This window comes from Lissotriton vulgaris, chromosome 12 (genome assembly GCF_964263255.1).
Source record: "Lissotriton vulgaris chromosome 12, aLisVul1.2, whole genome shotgun sequence".
In the NCBI taxonomy this organism is placed as follows: domain Eukaryota; kingdom Metazoa; phylum Chordata; class Amphibia; order Caudata; family Salamandridae; genus Lissotriton; species Lissotriton vulgaris.
This window is the reverse complement of record NC_141700.1, coordinates 761,143,525-761,163,907: the sequence shown is the minus strand read 5'-3', so window position 1 is coordinate 761,163,907 and position 20,383 is coordinate 761,143,525. Positions and strand designations below refer to the sequence as shown.

Genomic DNA, 20,383 nt, shown 5'->3' with positions numbered 1-20,383 from the left:
TTTATCTCCCTTGCCTCTTTGTCCGAGTGTGACACATGAATGCGCGGCCCGCGGCCTGGCGGCGCCGCCACCGCACCAGCGCTTGGCGGGGATAATCCGGCGGTAATCTAAACCGCCTCTCTCGGGGGGCGGTGTTTGGGCCGCCCCCCATGCTGCTACCGCCGGCCGGAGGCTAGAGCCTCGTCTCCGGCAGTTTAGCGCCCACCTATGGTTACTCACCGGCCGCTGGGGTCGCAGGTGTGCACCATAGATACGAAGCAAAGGCAGAGGATGTGGCGTAACGGCCAGAGCTGGCTCTGGGAACCATTTGAGTCTCGGCGCCGGCTCAACATCCTGTGATTCTGGACACATGTCTTCATCTGTTATGTTTTCTTTTTATGAGCTGCCAATATAAAGCGCCGGGACACTCCGTTGGAGTAGCCGTGCGCTATAGAGAAAATTAACATAACATAACATAACACATCACTTCATCTCCCTGTGCCTAGCATACTGTCCTTGTGTAACTGGTGCTCATGTAAAGCGCTCCACTGCTGTGGGGTCGAGTTTGCACCGTATGAAACTGCAAAAAGAAAATATTACCCAGGGCCGTAGGTGCCAGCCCCTCCACCCCAGAGTGATCATTGGGGTGCAAAGGGCCCCTCCTACATCAGAGCCCTGGTGCCACTGTACTTGCTGCATTAATGTGAGCAAGAGCTGTGATCATGAGTTGGCCAACCAAAAATCTTTTGTTTATTGACGTTGCAAAACAATATTTTAATTGAGATTGTGAAACAGTATTTTTCCCCTTAGACGGGCGCGCGGGCAGAGATGGGTGGTGCTGGATGGGTGGGGTGACAGTGACTGATACAACGGTGGGGGGGGGGGGGGCGGGAGGGGGGGTGTATCAGTGTTCAGTCTCTATGCCACTCATTCACCATCCCTCCCAACACTGGTCTCAGACGACCCTGGCAGGAAGCCACACTCTCACGCCCAGGGCTTTAAGTGGGATGAAAAAACTGGGGGGTCTCTCAAAGGGGTGTGGTCAATGTAATTAGGGGCGTGGCTTTAACACACTTACGCTAAAAATCTGTGTTTAGCATAGTGTGCCGCCCGACTTGTATTTTGCTGTTCCTGTCATTGCATCCAAATATGTGAGACAACAAGTCACATTACACCAACAACAAGTAAGGACTATTGGCTTTGTCAATGGTTATTAGTTGCATAAGATAAATAGGCTGCAACTATGGCTGGTTACATATAACATTGAAAAAGCTTCCAATTGAAGCCCTGGTGACCCTACCGCAATGCTGCTGCTCTTGCGTTTCAGAAATAGAAGGGAAATCCAGAAAGAAAATGACTCTTTAAAGGATTTCCCTTCCACTACACCGCTCACCTGGCATGACGTCATGCCGTAACTTCTCCCCTAGTGAGAAGTGAGCAATGTGAGCACGTACACACCGATGTGCCTGCTGTCTTGAAACGGGTCTCTATCAGGCTCTATGCGCCCTGGCACTTTTTTCTGGACTGCACTGACAGCAAACAGCTGCCACTGCAGTCCGGAAAAAAACGGAGCGCCTGTGCCAGGGCTCAAAACAGAGCCCGATAGAGACCCGTTTCGAGGCCCCCTTTAAAAAACTGCCAGTGCTCAGACCCCTTGAGACCCGGCCCACTTAAAGCCCTGCTCACGCCCATCCTGCCATGTGGCGTAACGGAACTTGAGCCCCCCCCCCCCTGCAAAGTAGATGGGGGACCCCCTCCGGACTCACTCGGGAGCTCTCAGGCCAGGGTACTGTGCTGAACCCCCCCCCTCCCCGTAGCTCGGGCACCCCTTGCACTGCGGGGCCTTTCTTACGCCACTGGTCTTGGTGGCAGAGGGTGGTATCTGGAACAATACAGCCCGGCCTGCCAGGCTGCTGGATCAGGGGGCCTCGGGGCGAGGGCGTGCGTGGCAATAGTACGAGGCCTAGAGAGTGTCCAGTGGACCTAGAGAAGTGCGAACTTTGTCGGTCACGCATCCTTGTGGCCTACAGGACCCACAGCTCTGTTGCCGTTTCAGGCGCCAAGAAACCCCAGTGGGGTCTGGTGTGCTATACTCACTCCATCGCCAAAGCAACCCGTGACTATGTGAGAATGAGTGGGTATGAGGTGAGTATAGAACGGGGAGTCGAGGTAGAGGCCACCTCCCAAGAGGTGGGCGGAAAGGGGGCTAAGGGCTGGGCATGCATAGGACCCGGACCTCCCAGCATGCTCCCTGCCCGCCAAGACAGTTGGTACAACCCACCATCAAATTCATACCTCAGAGAAAAGGGGTGGGTTTAAAACAGCCATGTTTAATTATCAACATTCATAAACATGACTAAACAATACATATTACAAATTGATAAGATCAATAACATTTTTAATATTGACATCCAAAGTTCTTAGCTATACTAGTTACTTTTCCCCCAGCACTAAGGGGCCCTCCACATCTGAGCACTCCACGCAAGGCGCAACCCACCTGCGTCCTTGAGTGATGGGCCCCTGCCCTCTGGTCTTTGTCCGCCATATCCGGGGCCCACCCCTCGCCCACCAGGCTGCCCAGGATCCCAGGAGGCTCTTACCTGGCGCCCTTGCCTCCCCTGCCGGTGGGCCCATTCTCAGTGCGGAGAGCTTACCGTCTCCCCCCTCAGTGCTGGCCTAGGGAGTACGCAAAGGAGGACTCCCGTTCACTCTGTAAGTCCATGTCAATGTTCTACGGTCTCTTTACCGCCTAACGCCCCCCTCAAACTACTGATCAAAGGGACGGGTGGGTGGGAGTTAAAATAAATAGGTGCGGAACAGCGTTTGCCCGTCCGGCGCAGGAGAGGAAAGAGACCGGCACCACGACTCCCAGTGCCTAAATAGGCCTGAGTCTCCACCCTCTCCCGCACCGGACGCGCGTCACCCCCGACCCAGAACTGGATCCCGGCCGGTCGCCCATTGGGCGAGCCGGCCGCCTACTCTCCCAAGGCGTGGCGAGGAGCCGGCAGGCCGGGCCCTAAATGCGCGCTCATCGAGCCTCGCGCTTGGCATAGGACCCGGACCTCCCAGCATGCTCCCCGCCCGCCAAGACAGTTGGTACAACCCACCATCAAATTCATACCTCAGAGAAAAGGGGTGGGTGTAAAACGGCCATGTTTAATTATCAACATTCATAAACATGACTAAACAATACATATTACAAATTGATAAGATCAATAACATTTTTAATATTGACATCCAAAGTTCTTAGCTATACTAGTTACTTTTCCCCCAGCACTAAGGGGCCCTCTGACCCTGCACCTCCACATCTGAGCACCCCACGCAAGGCGCAACCCACCTGCGTCCTTGAGTAATGGGCCCCTGCCCTCTGGTCTTTGTCCGCCATATCCAGGGCCCACCCCTCGCCCACCAGGCTGCCCAGGATCCCAGGAGGCTCGTAACCTGGTGCCCTTGCCTCCCCTGCCGGTGGGCCCATTCTCAGTGCGGAGAGCTTACCGTCTCCCCCCTCAGTGCTGGCCAAGGGAGTACGCAAAGGAGGACTCCCGTTCACTCTGTAAGTCCATGTCAATGTTCTACGGTCTCTTTACCGCCACAAGGGTGACCCGGGCCCCCAGGTCCGTCACCCTCCCCACCACCAAATAAGTTCTGCACAAAAGGACCATATGCCTCTGATCCATATGTCTGTGCCAAAGTCCGATAGATGCCCATCACCTCGGTAAACATCCGATCTCTCCTGATCATCCGGTGTGAGACATGACACAAGTGGCCCTTCACTGAGCACAACTTGGCCAATCCCCCATTGCGCCGCCAAACTGCAACATCAGGTCCCTGGTGATCCTTTCGGTGTGGGGAATGACACAAGCGGCCCTTCACTGAGCACGACTTGGATTGCTGATGCCCTCAAGGCTCTATACCGTACTCCGGAACCCTCTTACCGGCGTGGCATCATGCAGGACCAAGCTGCCGCATTCGCATGCCCCTGGCGCCCCACCAAAAGAACTCTGTCCCGTTCAAGCCTAGTGGCTTCTTCACTCGCCGCTGCTGCATTCGCCCCGTGGTGTGCCGCCCGAACGAGTGCCCCAGTACCCCTGCCACCTTAGCAGAGCACACTAATGAACAGGAGAGAAATGGAAAAGTCAGGCATAGTCATGACCAAATTGCAAGCATTATTTCATAGCCACTCTGGCGGGATATAAAGGCGAGAACAAGTCGAGTACCAGCGTCCCACTTTCCTCACCGTGTCCGGCGATGATCACGCCCCTGCCCCTTAATGTTGCCGCCCCAATTCTAAATGAGTCAACTGAGGCAGTTGGCTCTTTAGTTCAAAGATTGGCCCCATCAAATGGAGCTCCTGCTGCAATATAGTGATACTAGTAGGGCACCTCGGACCCTCGAACGGCCAGGACTAGCTTGTGTAACCGTCCCCTTAAATGACAATCTCACTGCACACTCATGGACACACCCCTTATGTCTATGTCCCTTAGAGTGTATTACTGCCCGTAATCGAACCCATTTAAAGGTTTCATATCACATCTCGCAGTCCCCACAGCCCTGTCCATACAACAGCCTTGCAAATAATTTGTTCTTTACCCTAGGACTATATACAGGGCTACAGCACCTCAGTTTTTAACTCCTAACCGCAGGCTCCATATCCTCGCCAGGCCTTACCTGGCCCCTTCTATCCAGCAGCTGGAGGTGACACCCCTTTCTAGGCAATTCGAGGATAGTAATCCCCAAACTATTACTCCAAGTTGCCAGGGCCAACTTCCTTCCCGGGACAGGCCTTCCGCCCTCCAGAAACCACTCTAACGCGCCCGACTCCCAGTGCCAAAATAGGCCTGAGTCTCCCCCCTCTCCCGCACCAAACGCGCGTCACCCCCAACTCAGAACTGGATCCCGGCCGGTCGCCCAGTGGGCGAGCCGGCCGCCTACTCTCCCAGGGCGTGGTGAGGAGCCGGGAGGCCGGGCCCTAAGTGCGCACTCATCGAGCCTCGCGCTTGGCAGACTCGCGATGGTGAGGGGTGGACATGGTGAAGCCTTTCTTAAATCCTGTAATATCTCGCTCAAGAATGCCCTCTACTGGGGCCTCCCTTTGTACCTACTCAAGAGACTCCAGTTGGTGTGGAATGCTGCAGCCAGGCCCCTGCTTAACATCCAGAGGCCCCTGCTTAACATCCCGAGTCCCGGCTTAACATCCCAAGACCCCTGCTTAACATCCAGAGGCCCCTGCTTAACATCCCGAGGTTCCTGCTTAACATCCAGAGGCCCCTGCTTAACATCCAGAGGCCCCTGCTTAACATCCAGAGGCCCCTGCTTAACATCCCAAGGTCCATACTTAACATCCCGAGGCCCCTTCTTAACATCCCGAGGCCCCTTCTTAACATCCCAAGGCCCCTTCTTAATATCCAGAGGCCCATACTTAACATACCGAGGCCCCTTCTTAACATCCTAAGGCCCCTTCTTAACATCCCAAGGCCCCTTCTTAACATCCCGAGGCACCGGCTTAACATCCCGAGGCCCCGGCTTAACATCCTGAGGCCCCGGCTTAACATCCCGAGGCCCGGGCTTAACATCCCGAGGCCCCTGCTAAACATTCCGAGGCCCCTGCTTAACATTCTGAGGCCCCTGCTTAACATTCCAAAGCTCCTGCTCAACATTCCGAGGCTCCTGTTCAACATTCCGAGGCTCCTGCTCAACATCCCAAGGCCCCTCCTTAACATCCAGAGTCCTCAGCTTAACACACAGAGGCCCCTGCTTAACATCCTGATGCCCCTGCTTAACATCCTGATGCCCATGCTTAACATCCAGAGGCCCCTGCTTAACATCCCGAGGCCCCTGCTTAACATCCCGAGGCCCCTGCTTAACATCCCGAGGCCCCTGCTTAACATCCCGAGGCCCCTGCTTAACATCCCAAGGCCCCTACTTAACATCCCGAGGCCCCTACTTAACATCCCGAGGCCCCTGCCTAACATCCATAGGCCCCTGCTGAACATCCAGAGGCCCCTGCTGAACATCCTAAGGCCCCTGCTGAACATCCTAAGGCCCCTGCTGAACATCCTGATGCCCCTGCTTAACATTCCGAGGCTCCTGCTCAACATTCCGAGGCTCCTGCACAACATTCCGAGGCTCCTGCTTAACATCCCGAGGCCCCTGCTTTACATCCCGAGGCCCCTGCTTAACATCCAGAGGCCCCTGCTTAACATCCCGAGGCCCCTGCTTAACATCCCAAAGCCCCTGCTGAACATCCCAAGGCCCCTGCTTAACATCCCAAGGCGCCTGCTTAACATCCAGAGGCCCCTGCTTAACATCCTGAGGCCCCTGCTTAACATCCTGAGGCCCCTGCTTAACATCCCGAGGCCCCTGCTTAACATCCCGAGGCCCCTGCTTAACATCCATAGGCCCCTGCTGAACATCCCGAGGCCCCTGCTTAACATCCCGAGGCCCCTGCTGAACATCCAGAGCCCCCAGCTTAACACGCCGAGGCCCCTGCTTAACATCAACGGGAAACTCCTTGGAGTATCTGTGCGCTTTATAAACTCTATTTGATTTGAATTGATATTTCGAAAATATCCCAGGTCTTCAGTGGCAGCGTGCTAGTGCTCAGTTAATTCCTGTAGTATAGTTTACCATCTGGTGCTTCAGCACATGGACCCCTTCTTCTACTCTCCTCCTCTTCTTTAAACACTCACCCCACCCTGGCAGCTGCACCTTTTGTCCCCATCGCGCTACCTGCCAACAAAACCCAAGTCGTGTACAACATTGCCTGTTTGGTAACTGGGCTTACGCTGTAGTAGTCTCATACATATACCAGTGTGCGTATTCCACTTTTCAAAATGGAACTTGACGTTAGTTTTCTTTGGTAGCATGACTGGTGCGGGACTTCTTCGTGAGCGGAGCAGGCAGTCGGAGTTCTATGGAGGCCATCTTTGTTGAGTTTTATATCATTCGAGTTTGTACCCCTGTTTGCATCAGAAGAGATGTTCAGGGATCAGAACTTTTTCTCCTAGGAATACACCCTTATCTTTAACAGAAATGGAATAAATAACGTCACTTTGGACATAGACGGGGAGGAAGTAGTAATCATTTTTATTACTGTTTAGACAAAAGTCTATAAAACAATACATAAAACCAAACACAGTTAAAAAAGAAAGTTAAAATAATCCATACCCCACCCTCCCCCAATCCTACCACAATCTTTAACACATCCTACCCTCTAACCCCCACAATAGCACCCAATTTGGCATCCAGACACAAGCATAAAATCATATATGGTACTTCTGAGACTCTTTCCTCAAAGTTCGGCATGGTAAGGAAATCAACAATTATCCTGTTTTAAAGCTCTCAAGCATTTCTTTTTTTTTTATTTCAAAAGTTTTTTATTTAGAAGATTTTCCAATACAGTACAGTAGTAATGCGGGGGGGGGGGGGGGGTTACAGCGGGGAATTCTTGGCATCTTTATGGTTACATGGTTACATAGAGCATTCATAGTATAAGCTGATTTGGCTGTAGGTTCTCTGTAAGCCCCCCGGAGAGGGTGAAAGAAGGAGAGAGAGAAAGGAAGAGAGTGGGGGGGGGAGTTCATCGATACATTAGAGTCGCCCTCTTAGCCTTGGCTGCGTGCTGGCGGTGTGCGTTGGTCGGTTGTGCGTTTACGGGTTAAGGGGGTTTGTGTGACCCCAGGTGTGCATCTAGGGCCGCCCACATCTCATTCTTAGCGTTGTGGCTGGGCAAGAAATTCCCAGTGATGTTATCTGCTCCTCTGAGGAAGGTGACCCAGTTGATCCAACTCTTGAATGTTGCCTTGGCTGTGTCTTTCCAATTTGCTAATATCGTTTTGACTGCTGCGGTTAGTAGGAGGTCTACTAGGTCTCTCTCCTCCTTGCTTTCTAAGTCTGGTGCCATGAATGCTGTGGCTAGCCCTATAAAGCCTGGTTGTATACTTCTCCCTACGACAGTGTTGATGAGATCGATCACTTTCACCCAGAAGGTTCGGACCTTAGGACATTCGAAGATAAGGTGTTCTAGGTTTCCTGTCCCCCTGTGGCAGTTCCAGCATGTGTCGCTGTCTCTTATGCCTGCTTTTTCAAGTTTGGCAGGGGTCCAGAAGGCTCTATGTAAGTGGTTTTAAAATCTTAGAGCAAATTCTATAAAAGTGCAAATAGTTTAGTAAGAGTTGAACATTTAAATTTACCGCCTGTAAACCACAGGTACAATTATTACCAAGATCATAAAAATGCACCGAATTCCTCATACTTTTAGAATCTAAGATTCAAGGCAACCCGAAATTTTAGCAATAGCATCCACAATTTGGGATTCGGAAATGAGGGTAAATAGCGGTACATCCTTTAGTTATCCCAGGACTCCAGCATATAGTTAGCTGAAGTTTTCGGTGATAGATAGCCTAAGTCCGACAACCTAGATTAACACATCTTTCAACCCCCCCTTCGATAGGTGGGAAGCCCCCGTGACCTAAATGTGTTACAGCGATTTTCACTAGTCCATTCCTGAACTGCACCACCATTCTGAAAAGCGCTGGGTCTTGAAAAGCGCGGGGTCTTGACAAGAGCGCCCTTAGGGCCCAGCCTCCCAGATCCCCGCCACACCCCTTTAGTCAGTCCAGTAGCCCGATTGGCTACTGGACGGAGATTAAGTCCTTCTGGGTCGTCTGTGACGTACTTCCGGCGGGATCCCAGTAGTGAGGGGGCGGAGCCATGGGGGCTATTTAGCCCCAGGTGCACTACTGCTCGCCCTCTCTTTTCCCCATCCGGATACCCACCTGACCAGGGATATCATTGGAATCTCCCACCCACCCGTCTCTGTAATGAGTGGTTCTAGGGGGAGCTAGAGGGCGTGTGGCGGAAAAGACGCCACGAAACAGTGATTTGCAGGGGGTGGGTAATGGGAGGACCGCTTACATACTCCCGAGGCTAGCACTGAGGGGAGAGACGGTAAGCTCTCCGCAGGGAGAATGGGGACACCGGCTGGGGAGGCAAGGGCGCCAGGTCACACAAGCCTCCTTGGTGGCCTGGTGGTAGAGGGGTGGGCCCCTGGATATGACTGACAAGGATCGTGGGCGGGGGGCTCATCGCTCAAGGACGCAGGTGGGTTGCGCCTTGCGTGGTTCTCAGTTTGGAGATGCGAGCCAGAGGGCCCCTTGGTGCTGGAGGAAGTAGTTATTGCATAACCAGTGGTTATAAACAGTTATCATATTTTGTACATATTAAAATGACAAGTTTTGAATTCTGAAATGTGACTATTAATAATGATCTTGTCATGTTTATGAATGTTTTGGAAGATTAAACCTGGCCGTTTTTACCCACACTCTCAGACTGGTTAGTTGTGGGTTGCATGAGGTTGGGGCGGGGGTCATGCTGGGGGTCCGGGCCCTATTAGTTCACTCATTGCAATCTCACTGGCACAGGGGGCTGTAACCCTTTGCATCTCCGAGGACCAAAGTTTATCCCAGAAACGCTCGGCTGCTTTATAGGCTACGAAGTTCTGAGCCTGCAAGCCCCCTTCCAGTCTTATCATCCGGGCACATTGTGCTTTTAGGCAACTCTAGCCGTTTTTTGAGGCATGTATCCTCACACTTCTCCCAGCTTGCCTCTGTGCCTAAGGTCTACAGTTCAGCCCTGTATAAGTATTGTGCTGGCACCAATCTATTATAATTATATTATAAGCTGTTAATACTGGGGTGAAAGATGGTCCACCGAACATGTTTTTAAATCTTACTAATACGTCTATAGTGGGTGTGGCGCAGGCCTCCAGGTCTCTTAATGTGAGGCCCACTTCAATTTTTTTTGTAAACCACATTCCTATATATTTATATGAGGTTACCACCTCCACCATCTTACTGCCCAACAACCACTTATACGTTTTTGTGTTTTCCCCAAAGTCAATTATTTTTATTTTTCTAAATTCACCTTTAGCTCATTAGCCACACAATACCGCTTAAATCTTTCCAATTTTCTCTGAAGTCCTACCTGAGTCAAATCGACTAAGGTGGCCAGGCAGTCCGCGTAGAGGAGGCGTGATACAGACGAGGAGGGACGCGGGCTCTCTTCCATATAGAACGAGGTGGAAAATTATATACACTTAAAATTGTGCATTCTGAAGGTGAACTGTATGCTATGATGGGATATAAGTTTCCTGACTTTTCCTCTTGTGTATTTGTGGAATTATGACTTAGCATGCAAATAATATTACTACAGTATTGACCCTTCAACTCCCTCAAGAAAATTCACTATACCTGTTGATAAATGTTTGCTTGTGACATTAACAATGACGTCACTGGCATATGATTGGCCTCAGTACCATTACTTCCTTATGGTCTGAGCATGATGCGGAAGAGTAGGGGTACCTCCTTTTTTGTCCGTGACCCGTACAACTGCAACAATGATCTTCGCCAGCGACTCCATGTTGACTAACCGCCCCCGTTGTGTCCTCTCTCCATCCTCAGGTTCCAGGACGAGGCCGGTTACATCATCTACCCCCAGATTGGAGACCGGCTGGACCTGATCTGCCCGCGCTCCGTGCCGCTCGGCCCCTACTCCACGGAGGAGTACGAGTACTACAAACTGTACCTGGTGCAAACGCTGGAGCAGGTGGAGCAGTGCGAGATCCTGCGCACACCCAACCTGCTGCTCACCTGCGACCGGCCCCAGCACGACATGCGCTTCACCATCAAGTTTCAGGAGTACAGCCCCAACCTCTGGGGCCACGAGTTCAAGACCAACCACGACTACTACATCATCAGTAAGTCAAGGGGGTTGTTGGGGCTATTATCGTGATGTAGGGGTGGGGGAAGCTTTTTCCGACATGCTAGAGGCGAGATGTGGGGTCTTGTCTATTTCTCCAACAGGGATAGCAACGCAGGGCGGAGGTCGCCCTAAAGTTCCTTCCCGGAATTAAGATAGATAACCGTGTTGACCAATGGTGCATTGTGCTGATGATCCGCTTTTGATGTACCTTCAACGTGCACATGGCACTTTAATGGACCTGATTGTCTAAATAAAGTATTTTCTCTCTCTCTGGTGTTGACCAATGGCATTGGCCAAAAGCATTAACCAATTGCATTGGCCAATGGCATAGACCAATAGTATTGACCAATAGTGTTGACCAATAGTGTTGACCAATGATGTTTACGAAAGGCGGGAAGTGGTTGAATATATCCTACTGGAACTGTGGCAGGCCTGCGATGAGGGTCCTAATGCCACAGTGGCACCGCATACCTTAAGTAAGGAACACACACATGTCCCAGAGACTCCTGACTGACCTCAGCAGAGTGATGGTGGCTCTAGATGCAACAGTGGCCTTGCATACCTTTAGTAAGGAACACACACATGTCCCAGTGACTCCTGACTGACCTCAGCAGAGTGATGGTGGCCCCGGATGCTTGGCTGGTGTTGTAAATGTAATTTGTACTTGTAAAGCGCACTAATACCCCAACTGGGGTGTCCTGGCGCTGTAACGCATACCGCTGTGGAACCCTTCCTTCCTTTTCCCTGTGAAATGTCCACTCCTGGGCACCCCCAAGGTGAAGCCAGGCATCCCAGCACTGTTGTGGCCATTGGAGATTAAGCAAGCTATTGCCCAGAGTTGCAGAGTGGGACCCATGATTAGAATAGGCACCGAGGCGAGAATTATCAGGTCCGAGGAAATTGAGCCCAAGACCCGCCGAGGCGGGAATTGAACCCTGATCCTGGGCCAGACCTCTGCATCAGGGCCTGCCGCTCTAACCATTGAGCCACACTTCTCCACCAGTTGGACCAGCCATGCTAATGAGTTTCTTGTGGCCAATGTCACTTCCTGTTTGAGTCCTCCCAAGTCTCTGCTCTTCTGTTGCCCACTTGGCACACTCTAGAGTAGGAAGAAGGGTGACTAGTGGTGGAACAGGTGGCAGCGAGGGTGGCTCTGTCAGTTGCTTTTCTCTTGCACCAAGATGGCCCAGGGTGTGTTTGCGCCACTCTTAAACACTGGGGTTCACCTCGATGGCGTTGACATCTTTCTTGAAGCAGTGAGTGAGGCAGACTCTGGGCATCAGTGGAATATTCATCCCTAAAACCACAACACACCAGAATCATCCATGACACACAAAAGAAGAAACACGAACAAATACCATACTTTTAATTCACAAACATACACTAGAGAAATTCACACAAAAGCACTTCACCATGCATGCATACAACCAGCACAGAATTGTAACTCAAAAATCCAACCAGTCCAGTATACTTTTCCAAAGGCACACACTGTACAGACACCTATACACCGTCACAACATCATGCAACAGCACGCCAACGCAGTCAAACTACACAGATTCACCACACAGCATGACCACAAACCTTCACTATTCCCTCTCTCATTTCCCACAACACAACAGCAACACAGAGCAGCACATGGATGCACTCAAATACACAAATATCAAAGGCTGCACACATACCAAAATACTGCCAACTATTCTCTTAAACCCCACCAACTTGTTTCACACAAATGTGCCAAACAAACACACATTATGTTGCAGCCATACAAGCAGCAAACATGTATCACACCACACAAACACAAAAATGACAAACAAAGAAGCAAACATGTCTTTCTCTTCGTCTGTCCGCTACACACTCTTTCTGAAATAGACACATGCATGTGCACACAAACACACACATACACACACACACACACATCAAATTACATTTTCATTTCAGGGTTTGGGGTGACTTTATCCCCACCCCAGGCTCAACTCATTCCCACCTTGCCAAACTCCTAAGACCTTGCTTTAATCCCCTGCTCCACAGTCCTCTGCCTGCCTTTGCTGTTGTGGTTTTTAATATCATCAGACGCGGGCCGCGCCAGCATTACCTTGTACTGCCCTGCAGCTCATCCGTTATGGGATATGTTATTGTGCTGGCTTATTCTCCTCTTCTGAGCCTGGGGCTCCAGACCTACATGAAGCAACACAAAGTAGACACTTCTCCTCCCATAATGTGCGCAAAAAGTTGAAAGGAAATCAGGAGGTGATTTTGGCTGCAAAAAGTTCACTTTTGTTACATCAGCATGTCTCACCAGTCATGTGCCGAAACTTGTCGACTTCCCAGCCCTAACCAGCGGTTCATGTTTTGGTGCTAGCATGAATTTCACAAGGAGACGTTTTGTGCTAGGACATGTTGACCAGTCATCATGCAGCATTGCATAATTTCACATTTTGCCTCTGGATCCACTCTCACATGAACAATTCTGTGCCGAAACATGTTGACCACTCCACCTATCTCAAAACTGATGTTAAGAGCCTCATGAAGGAGCGTACACAATATGGCAGCCGGAGATCTAAAGTCACATTGTTCCACACTTACTTACCCACGGCTCAGACACCTAGTTCTTGACGCAGTTTGTGGTGGTGTCCCCTTTTGGCACTGAAACTAGGTTTATTGCTTTCTTCGGTCACATATATTATCCATATTATGGTGCTTCATCAGGTTCATATGTTTACTGCATAAGCTAAAAGCGCTCAGAACCCATAGCTGCAGCTGGTTCATGTAGACATTAAAGACCATTGGCCGTTTTACACCCACTCTATCTCTGTGGATGATTTGATTGTGGGTAGTTGTACCAGCTGTAATGGCGGGCGGGGAGCATGCTGGCGTGTCCGGGCCTTATATTTTTCGTTGTCAAAACATGCCTTGCTCTCTACTTTCAACAGATGTGCATACTGTGCCTCCCAGTTTACTTTCAAACATAGTTCTATGCCCATCAATAACTTTACCTGCTAAACAACTCCGTCTTGCCACACAGGTTGGGCTTCACCTGCAGAAGCCGCATGCAGAAACTTGCTATGCCACCCACCTACAGCAGGGCATACTGCATAACAACACATTGGCCTCCATCAGCACTATGCTGACCACCCCCACCTGCAACATAGGGATGTGCTTCACCACTCAGTGGGGTTTCGATTCTCCCAGGGGACTTTCAGTTTACCTGTGCGCAGCTGGTTGCCGAAACATGTTGACAGCCGCCATGAGAGAAGCTTCAGCAGGTCAGACACTTCACGTACTGTTTGCCAGAGTTGCTTGCAGACTGAGGGCCACCCGGTCCTCCACGCAGTGCCCGTAGCCCCTCACACTCCACTTCCTGCATGTCTGCTCTGAAACTGCTAATGACCAAACAATGTGGGCCACTAAATATTCACAAGTGCCTAAAAGCTGTGCGTTGTGCACGGTTTCTAACACCGAGTTTCTCACGTAAGAAAAGAAGGAAACAAGGGATGTGAGTCACACTTGAACTACCTGCACTATGGAAAACTTCCAAAGACTCTTAGTTCTTAGACGGGGGGGGGGGGGCATGTCAAAGCATACATTCTACTAAAAACAGGGTTTTGATAACATAGAGGAGCACAGCCCTGAGAGGGACTGCGGCTGTGGAAAGTAGGACCTTCTTCCACGGGGGTAGACTGGCTGGCTCCGAGAAAGGGTGGTCCTTCTTAGGGAGGGACAGGCTGGCACTGAGGACCAGTCTTTATTTTTTAACGGGTATAACTTCTTAAGGAGGGACAGTCTGGGGCTCTGGCGAGAGATCCCTGCCAGAGTGCTCTTACACGGGTCTCCTCCACAGGGACAGGCTGGGGCTCTGGAGAGATGTTACATAGGGAGGGACAGCTGGGGCTCTGGAGAGATGTTGCATGGGGAGGGACAGCTGGGGCTCTGGAGAGATGTTGCATAGGGAGGGACAGGCTGGGGCTCTGGAGAGATGTTGCATAGGGAGGGTAGGGTGGGGCTCTGGAGAGATGTTGCATAGGGAGGGTAGGGTGGGCTCTGGAGAGATGTTACATAGGGAGGGTAGGGTGGGGCTCTGGAGAGATGTTACATAGGGAGGGACAGGCTGGGGCTCTGGAGAGATGTTGCATAGGGAGGGTAGGGTGGGGCTCTGGAGAGATGTTGCATAGGGAGGGTAGGGTGGGGCTCTGGAGAGATGCTACATAGGGAGGGACAGGCTGGGGCTCTGGAGAGATGTTGCATAGGGAGGGACAGGCTGGGGCTCTGGAGAGATGTTGCATAGGGAGGGTAGGGTGGGGCTGCACAGGGACAGGCGGGGGCTGCACAGGGACAGGCTGGGGCTGCACAGGGACAGGCTGGGGCTGCACAGGGACAGGCGGGGGCTGCACAGGGACGGGCTGGGGCTGCACAGGGACGGGCTGGGGCTGCACAGGGACAGGCTGGGGCTGCACAGGGACAGGCTGGGGCTGCACAGGGACAGGCTGGAGCTGCACAGGGACAGGCTGGAGCTGCACAGGGACAGGCTGAGGCTGCACATGGAGGGTAGGCTGGGGCTGCACAGGGACAGGCTGGGGCTGCACAGGGACGGGCTGGGGTTGCACAGGGACAGGCTGGGGCTGCACAGGGACAGGCTGGGGCTGCACATGGACGGGCTGGGGCCGCACAGGGACAGGCTGAGGCTGCACATGGACGGGCTGCGGCTGCACATGGATGGGCTGGGGCTGCACAGGGACGGGCTGGGGCTGCACAGAGACAGGCTGGGGCTGCACAGGGACAGGCTGGGGCTGCACAGAGACAGGCTGGGGCTGCACAGAGACAGGCTGGGGCTGCACAGGGACAGGCTGGGGCTGCACAGGGACAGGCTGGGGCTGCACAGGGACAGGCTGGAGCTGCACAGGGACAGGCTGAGGCTGCACATGGAGGGTAGGTTGGGGCTGCACAGGGACGGGCTGGGGCTGCACAGGGACGGGCTGGGGCTGCACAAGGACGGGCTGGGGCTGCACAGGGACAGGCTGGGGCTGCACAGAGACAGGCTGGGGCTGCACAGGGACAGGCTGGGGCTGCACAGGGACAGGCTGGGGCTGCACAGGGACAGGCTGGGGCTGCATAGGGACAGGCTGGGGCTGCACAGGGACAGGCTGGGGCTGCACAGGGACAGGCTGGGGCTGCACAGAGACAGGCTGGGGCTGCACGGGGACAGGCTGGGGCTGCACAGAGACAGGCTGGGGCTGCACAGGGACAGGCTGGGGCTGCACAGGGACAGGCTGGAGCTGCACAGGGACAGGCTGGGGCTGCACAGGGACAGGCTGGGGCTGCACATGGACAGGCTGGGGCTGCACAGAGACAGGCTGGGGCTGCACAGGGACAGGCTGGGGCTGCACAGGGACAGGCTGGGGCTGCACAGGGACAGGCTGGGGCTGCACAGGGACAGGCTGGGGCTGCACAGGGACAGGCTGGGGCTGCACAGAGACAGGCTGGGGCTGCACAGGGACAGGCTGGGGCTGCACAGGGACAGGCTGGGGCTGCACAGGGACAGGCTGGGGCTGCACAGGGACAGGCTGGGGCTGCACAGGGACTGGCTCGTGGAGAGCCTCGCTCAGAGTCTGAAGCCTGCTTTCCTAGGCCAGGGAGCTAATAATGCATCTAATATTAATGCACCGCTCTCTGGGAGAGCGGCCCGGGTCGCCTGGGAGGATCCGGGGTGGGGGCCAATGTTTCCTTGTCACATTCTCCTAGTTATAGCCCCCCAAGCACTGGAAGCCATGTCGGGCCGAGTGTTAGTACAAGATTTCATTATAACATGGAGAGTGTCCCGGCTCCGCGGCTGGGAAAGGACGCCCTGCCCCGCTCCCCGTCTCCTTTTCTCTCTCTCTCTTTCTCACGCTCTCTCTCTCCCCCCTCTCTCTCCCCTTTCTCTTTCTCTCTCTGTCTCTCTCTCCCTCTGCCTCTCCTCCTCTCTTTCTTTTTATCTCTCCACCCCCCCTGCTCGCTCTCTCGCACCCTCTCTATTTATCTCTCTCACTAAGTATATAATCACCCTTTCTCTTTTCTCCATTACTATCGCTCTGCGTCTAACATCCCTTTCTCTATATGTCTCTTTCCCTCTCTATTTGTTTCACCCGGTCTCCATTTCTCTAGTTTGTCCCTTTCTCTCTCTCTCTCTCTCTGTTCTGTGTCTTTCTGTCTCTGTCTCTCTGACTCTCCCCTCCTCTCTCCCCCCCCCCCCACTCTGTCTGTTTCCCTCTCACTCTCTCTTTCTCTCTCCCTCCTCCCCCTCTCTTTCTCTCTCTCGCTCTGTCTTTTCCATCTCTTCCACTCTCTTTCTCTCTCTCTTTCTCTCACTCTCTCTCTCTCTACCTCTCCCCACCTCTCCCCATCTCTATTTATCTCTCTCTCTCTCTCTCTCTCTCTCTATGTATATATTCACTCTTTCTCCCTCACTATCGCTTTGCATCTAACATCCTTTTCGGTATAGGCCTCCCGTTCTCTCTCTTTCTTTCTCTCTCTCTCCCTTGGTTTCACCCGGCCTCCCTTTCTCTAGTTTGTCCCTTTCTCTCTCTCCCGCTACCTTAACCCTTGCTTCCTTAAATTTCCCCTTTCTCATTTCTATCTTTCTCTCTCTCTCGTCTCTCGCTTGCCTTTATTTCTGTCTCTTTTCCCTCTCTCTCCATTTAGCTCCCTTCCTCTGTCTTTTCTCTCTCATCTTTTTTGTTCTCCTGTTCTCTAAACATTTCTTTATTGCTTATCTTCCCCCTTTCTTCCTCGACCCCCCCCCCCCTATCTCTTCTCTGGCCCTTTCAGTCTCTCCTCCGCTTTTCTCTTTCTTTCAATCTCCTCCTTTGGCGCTCACACGTTTCTAGGCACTGCACAGTATAACAATTAAGTAGTCTCTCCCAGACTTAGGTTTCTCCATCTCTCCTTTCGTCCCTTTCTGATTCTTCCTTCTACTTCTCCCTCACTCGTTTCTTTGTCTGTCCACCCAGCCCCTTCCCGCCTACAGTTTTCTTCTCCTCGGTCCCTTGTCTTTCATTCTTTCACTCTCTCTCTTGTGCTCCTTTCCCCCTCCCTCTTTCTCCCTCTTCTTCGACCTCTCGTCCCTCTTCTCTCGGTCTACTCTTTCCTCCTTTCCCTCCCCGGCCCCTCACACATTTCTACGGCTCTGCACTGAAGAATGGTGGAGTGACCTCCCCTCTCTTCTCCTTCTTCCTTCCTTCGCCCTCCACACCTCTCCTCCCCCTCTTTGGCGCCCCTTCCTTCTCCTCTCCTTCTCAATCCCTTCCCCATGTATCTCTCTAGCTCGTCTCTTCTATATTCCCTACCTTTGTTTTCATCTCTCTCTCTTAGTTCTCTCTCTGACACTCTCTCACTCTGTTTCCCTGCTCCCCACTTTCTCCGTCTCTCGCACATTTTCATGCACTCCACTAACAGTGGGGTGCAGCCCCCCTTCTTCTCACTTTAGTTCTTTCTCCCTCTCCCTGACTTTTACCTATTTTTCTCTCCTGTCCTTTATCTCCCACCTTTATGTTTCATCCTTTCTGCCTCTTTCTCTGTCATATAGATGTACATGCACTTCCCACAGCAATGGGGAAAGCCGAAGCACCCCCTCCTCGCGCTCTAGTCCCCGCCACCCCCTCCCCCTTTATGTTTCTCTCACTCCACCTATCTCTCCTTCCTCTGGTTCGCTTTTTCTTCCCCTCCCTCCCCTTTTCCTTCCTTCCTTCCTTCCTTCCTTCCTTCCTTCCTTCCTTCCTTCCTTCCTTCCTTCCTTCCTTCCTTCCTTCCTTCCTTCCTTCCTTCCTTCCTTCCTTCCTTCCTTCCTTTCTTCCTTTCTTCCTTTCTTCCTTTCTTCCTTTCTTCCTTTCTTCCTTTCTTCCTTCCTTCCTTCCTTCCTTCCTTCCTTCCTTCCTTTCTTCCTTTCTTCCTTCCTTCCTTCCTTCCTTCCTTTCTTTCCTCTTACCTCCCCTATCTCCCCCTCTGTTTCTTTCTCTCCACCTTTCCCTTCCTGTGTCTCTCTTTCACCCCCTCTCTCTGCCCCCCACCACCCGCACACACACACATTTCCATCCACTCCACAGTACAATGAAGAACAGTCAATTCCCCATTTCTCACAGATTGAGGCTGCAATCATTTCATTATAAAGTGCAAAATGTCTAATTATCTTGGTGATTGCGAGGGGGAAAAACCGAGAAAGCACATAATATTGAAATGAATAGTTCAGATTCTTGAATACGGAAATAACTTGATTAGGGCTGGATCCGGTGTGCGTTGCCTGGCAGAGCACGAGAGACGCAGTTGTGTTTGTGTGCTGTACCCATGTACCCTTGGATGGAAAGGAAGGGGAGGGCACGCTGGCCCCTGTGCCGGACAGAGAGATGCCCACATCAACCACTTTGGCAGAGAGCATGGTGCCCCCACCAGCCCTTGTCACAGGGAGAATGTGCCCGCACTAGTTCGTATGGCATAGTGTAAAATGCCCATACTAGCCCCTGTGTCGCGGTAAGGTGCCCTCACCAGCCTCTACGGCGGCTGATAAGGTTCCCATAGCAGTCACGTGGCAGAGAGTATGACGCCCACACCAGCCCCTGTGGCAGACCCTATGGTGCACGTGCCAGCTCTGGGGCAGTGTATGATGCTCAGAATAGGGGAAGAGGGCAACTCGATATTCCATGTGGAAAGTGGGCATGCACCACAAAAACGACCGTGTTCCACTTGGAAAAAATTGACAAATTATTTTGAAAAAAAAACAATTGTGATTCACTGTGAGAGAGTAGCAGTGCCATCTTATGCAATAACTGTTGAGAGGGTCAGTGTTTAAAGAGAAGTAATGTTTTATTTATCCATTAATGGAGGTTCATCTGGATTCTATCAGTCACAATAAAACATCAGTCATATTGTTAGCAAAAATCAACAGTGGGGTACAGGTGAAAGTGCAGATGGTGCTGTGAGCTATGATGCTTAGTGAAAGAGTCCATGCATTCATTTCAGTTCAAGGCGCAAGCAGTATATCCAGTTCCAAATTGTTTCTCAACAAATCTGTGTGCTTTAAAAAATGTCAACGTTTCAACCACTATTGTCAAAAGTGGACTTCTTCAGGACACAGAAGTGGGGATAAATCCATTTGGAAAAGGCCACCTTTAACATAGGGTAGGGGTTGCTTGAGAGTACAATTATGAACTACTTAGCCACAATTAGCCAATGAGTTACATATACAATAATTGCATTGTTTCTCTCAGAGTTAATGATTATTTCAAGGAGATGTTCACATACGCAGACTGCTCTGCCGAAAAACCCGGTGCCAGCACTTATCCCTGACAAAATATGATTCCTGCATCAGTCCATGACAGTGGGCAGAGACCATGGCGCATACACCAGATACTGTCACAGATAATGAGTGAGCATGGTGTCTGTGCCAGCTTCTCTTAGAGAGCATGGTGCCAAAGTCAGCCCCTGTAAGAGAGGTTGGCGCCATTACACCGCACTCGTATCATTCCTGGCAGAGTATAATGCCACCAGCAGCCATGCAGAAACATTCTGTGAAGTATTTTGCCTCTGGCAGAGATGCTCTGCATTTTCTGGTGCCACATAATTCTTTCACAGAGGTGTTCTTCAGCTCCAGGTCCCACAGGCTGAGATACTCTGCTGA

At 52.0% G+C, this 20,383-nt stretch overlaps 1 protein-coding gene across 2 annotated transcripts in view; it reads left to right on the top strand.

Moving 5' to 3' along the window:
- EFNB3 (ephrin B3) overlaps positions 1–20,383 on the top strand; it is a 291,310-nt gene that overhangs the window by 151,029 nt on the left and 119,898 nt on the right. For both annotated transcript variants that reach the window (XM_086946068.1, XM_086946067.1), the window contains exon 2: positions 10,440–10,735. In XM_086946068.1, coding sequence (XP_086802194.1) covers positions 10,440–10,735 — 296 coding nt within the window. The remainder of the gene's footprint in view (positions 1–10,439; positions 10,736–20,383) is intronic.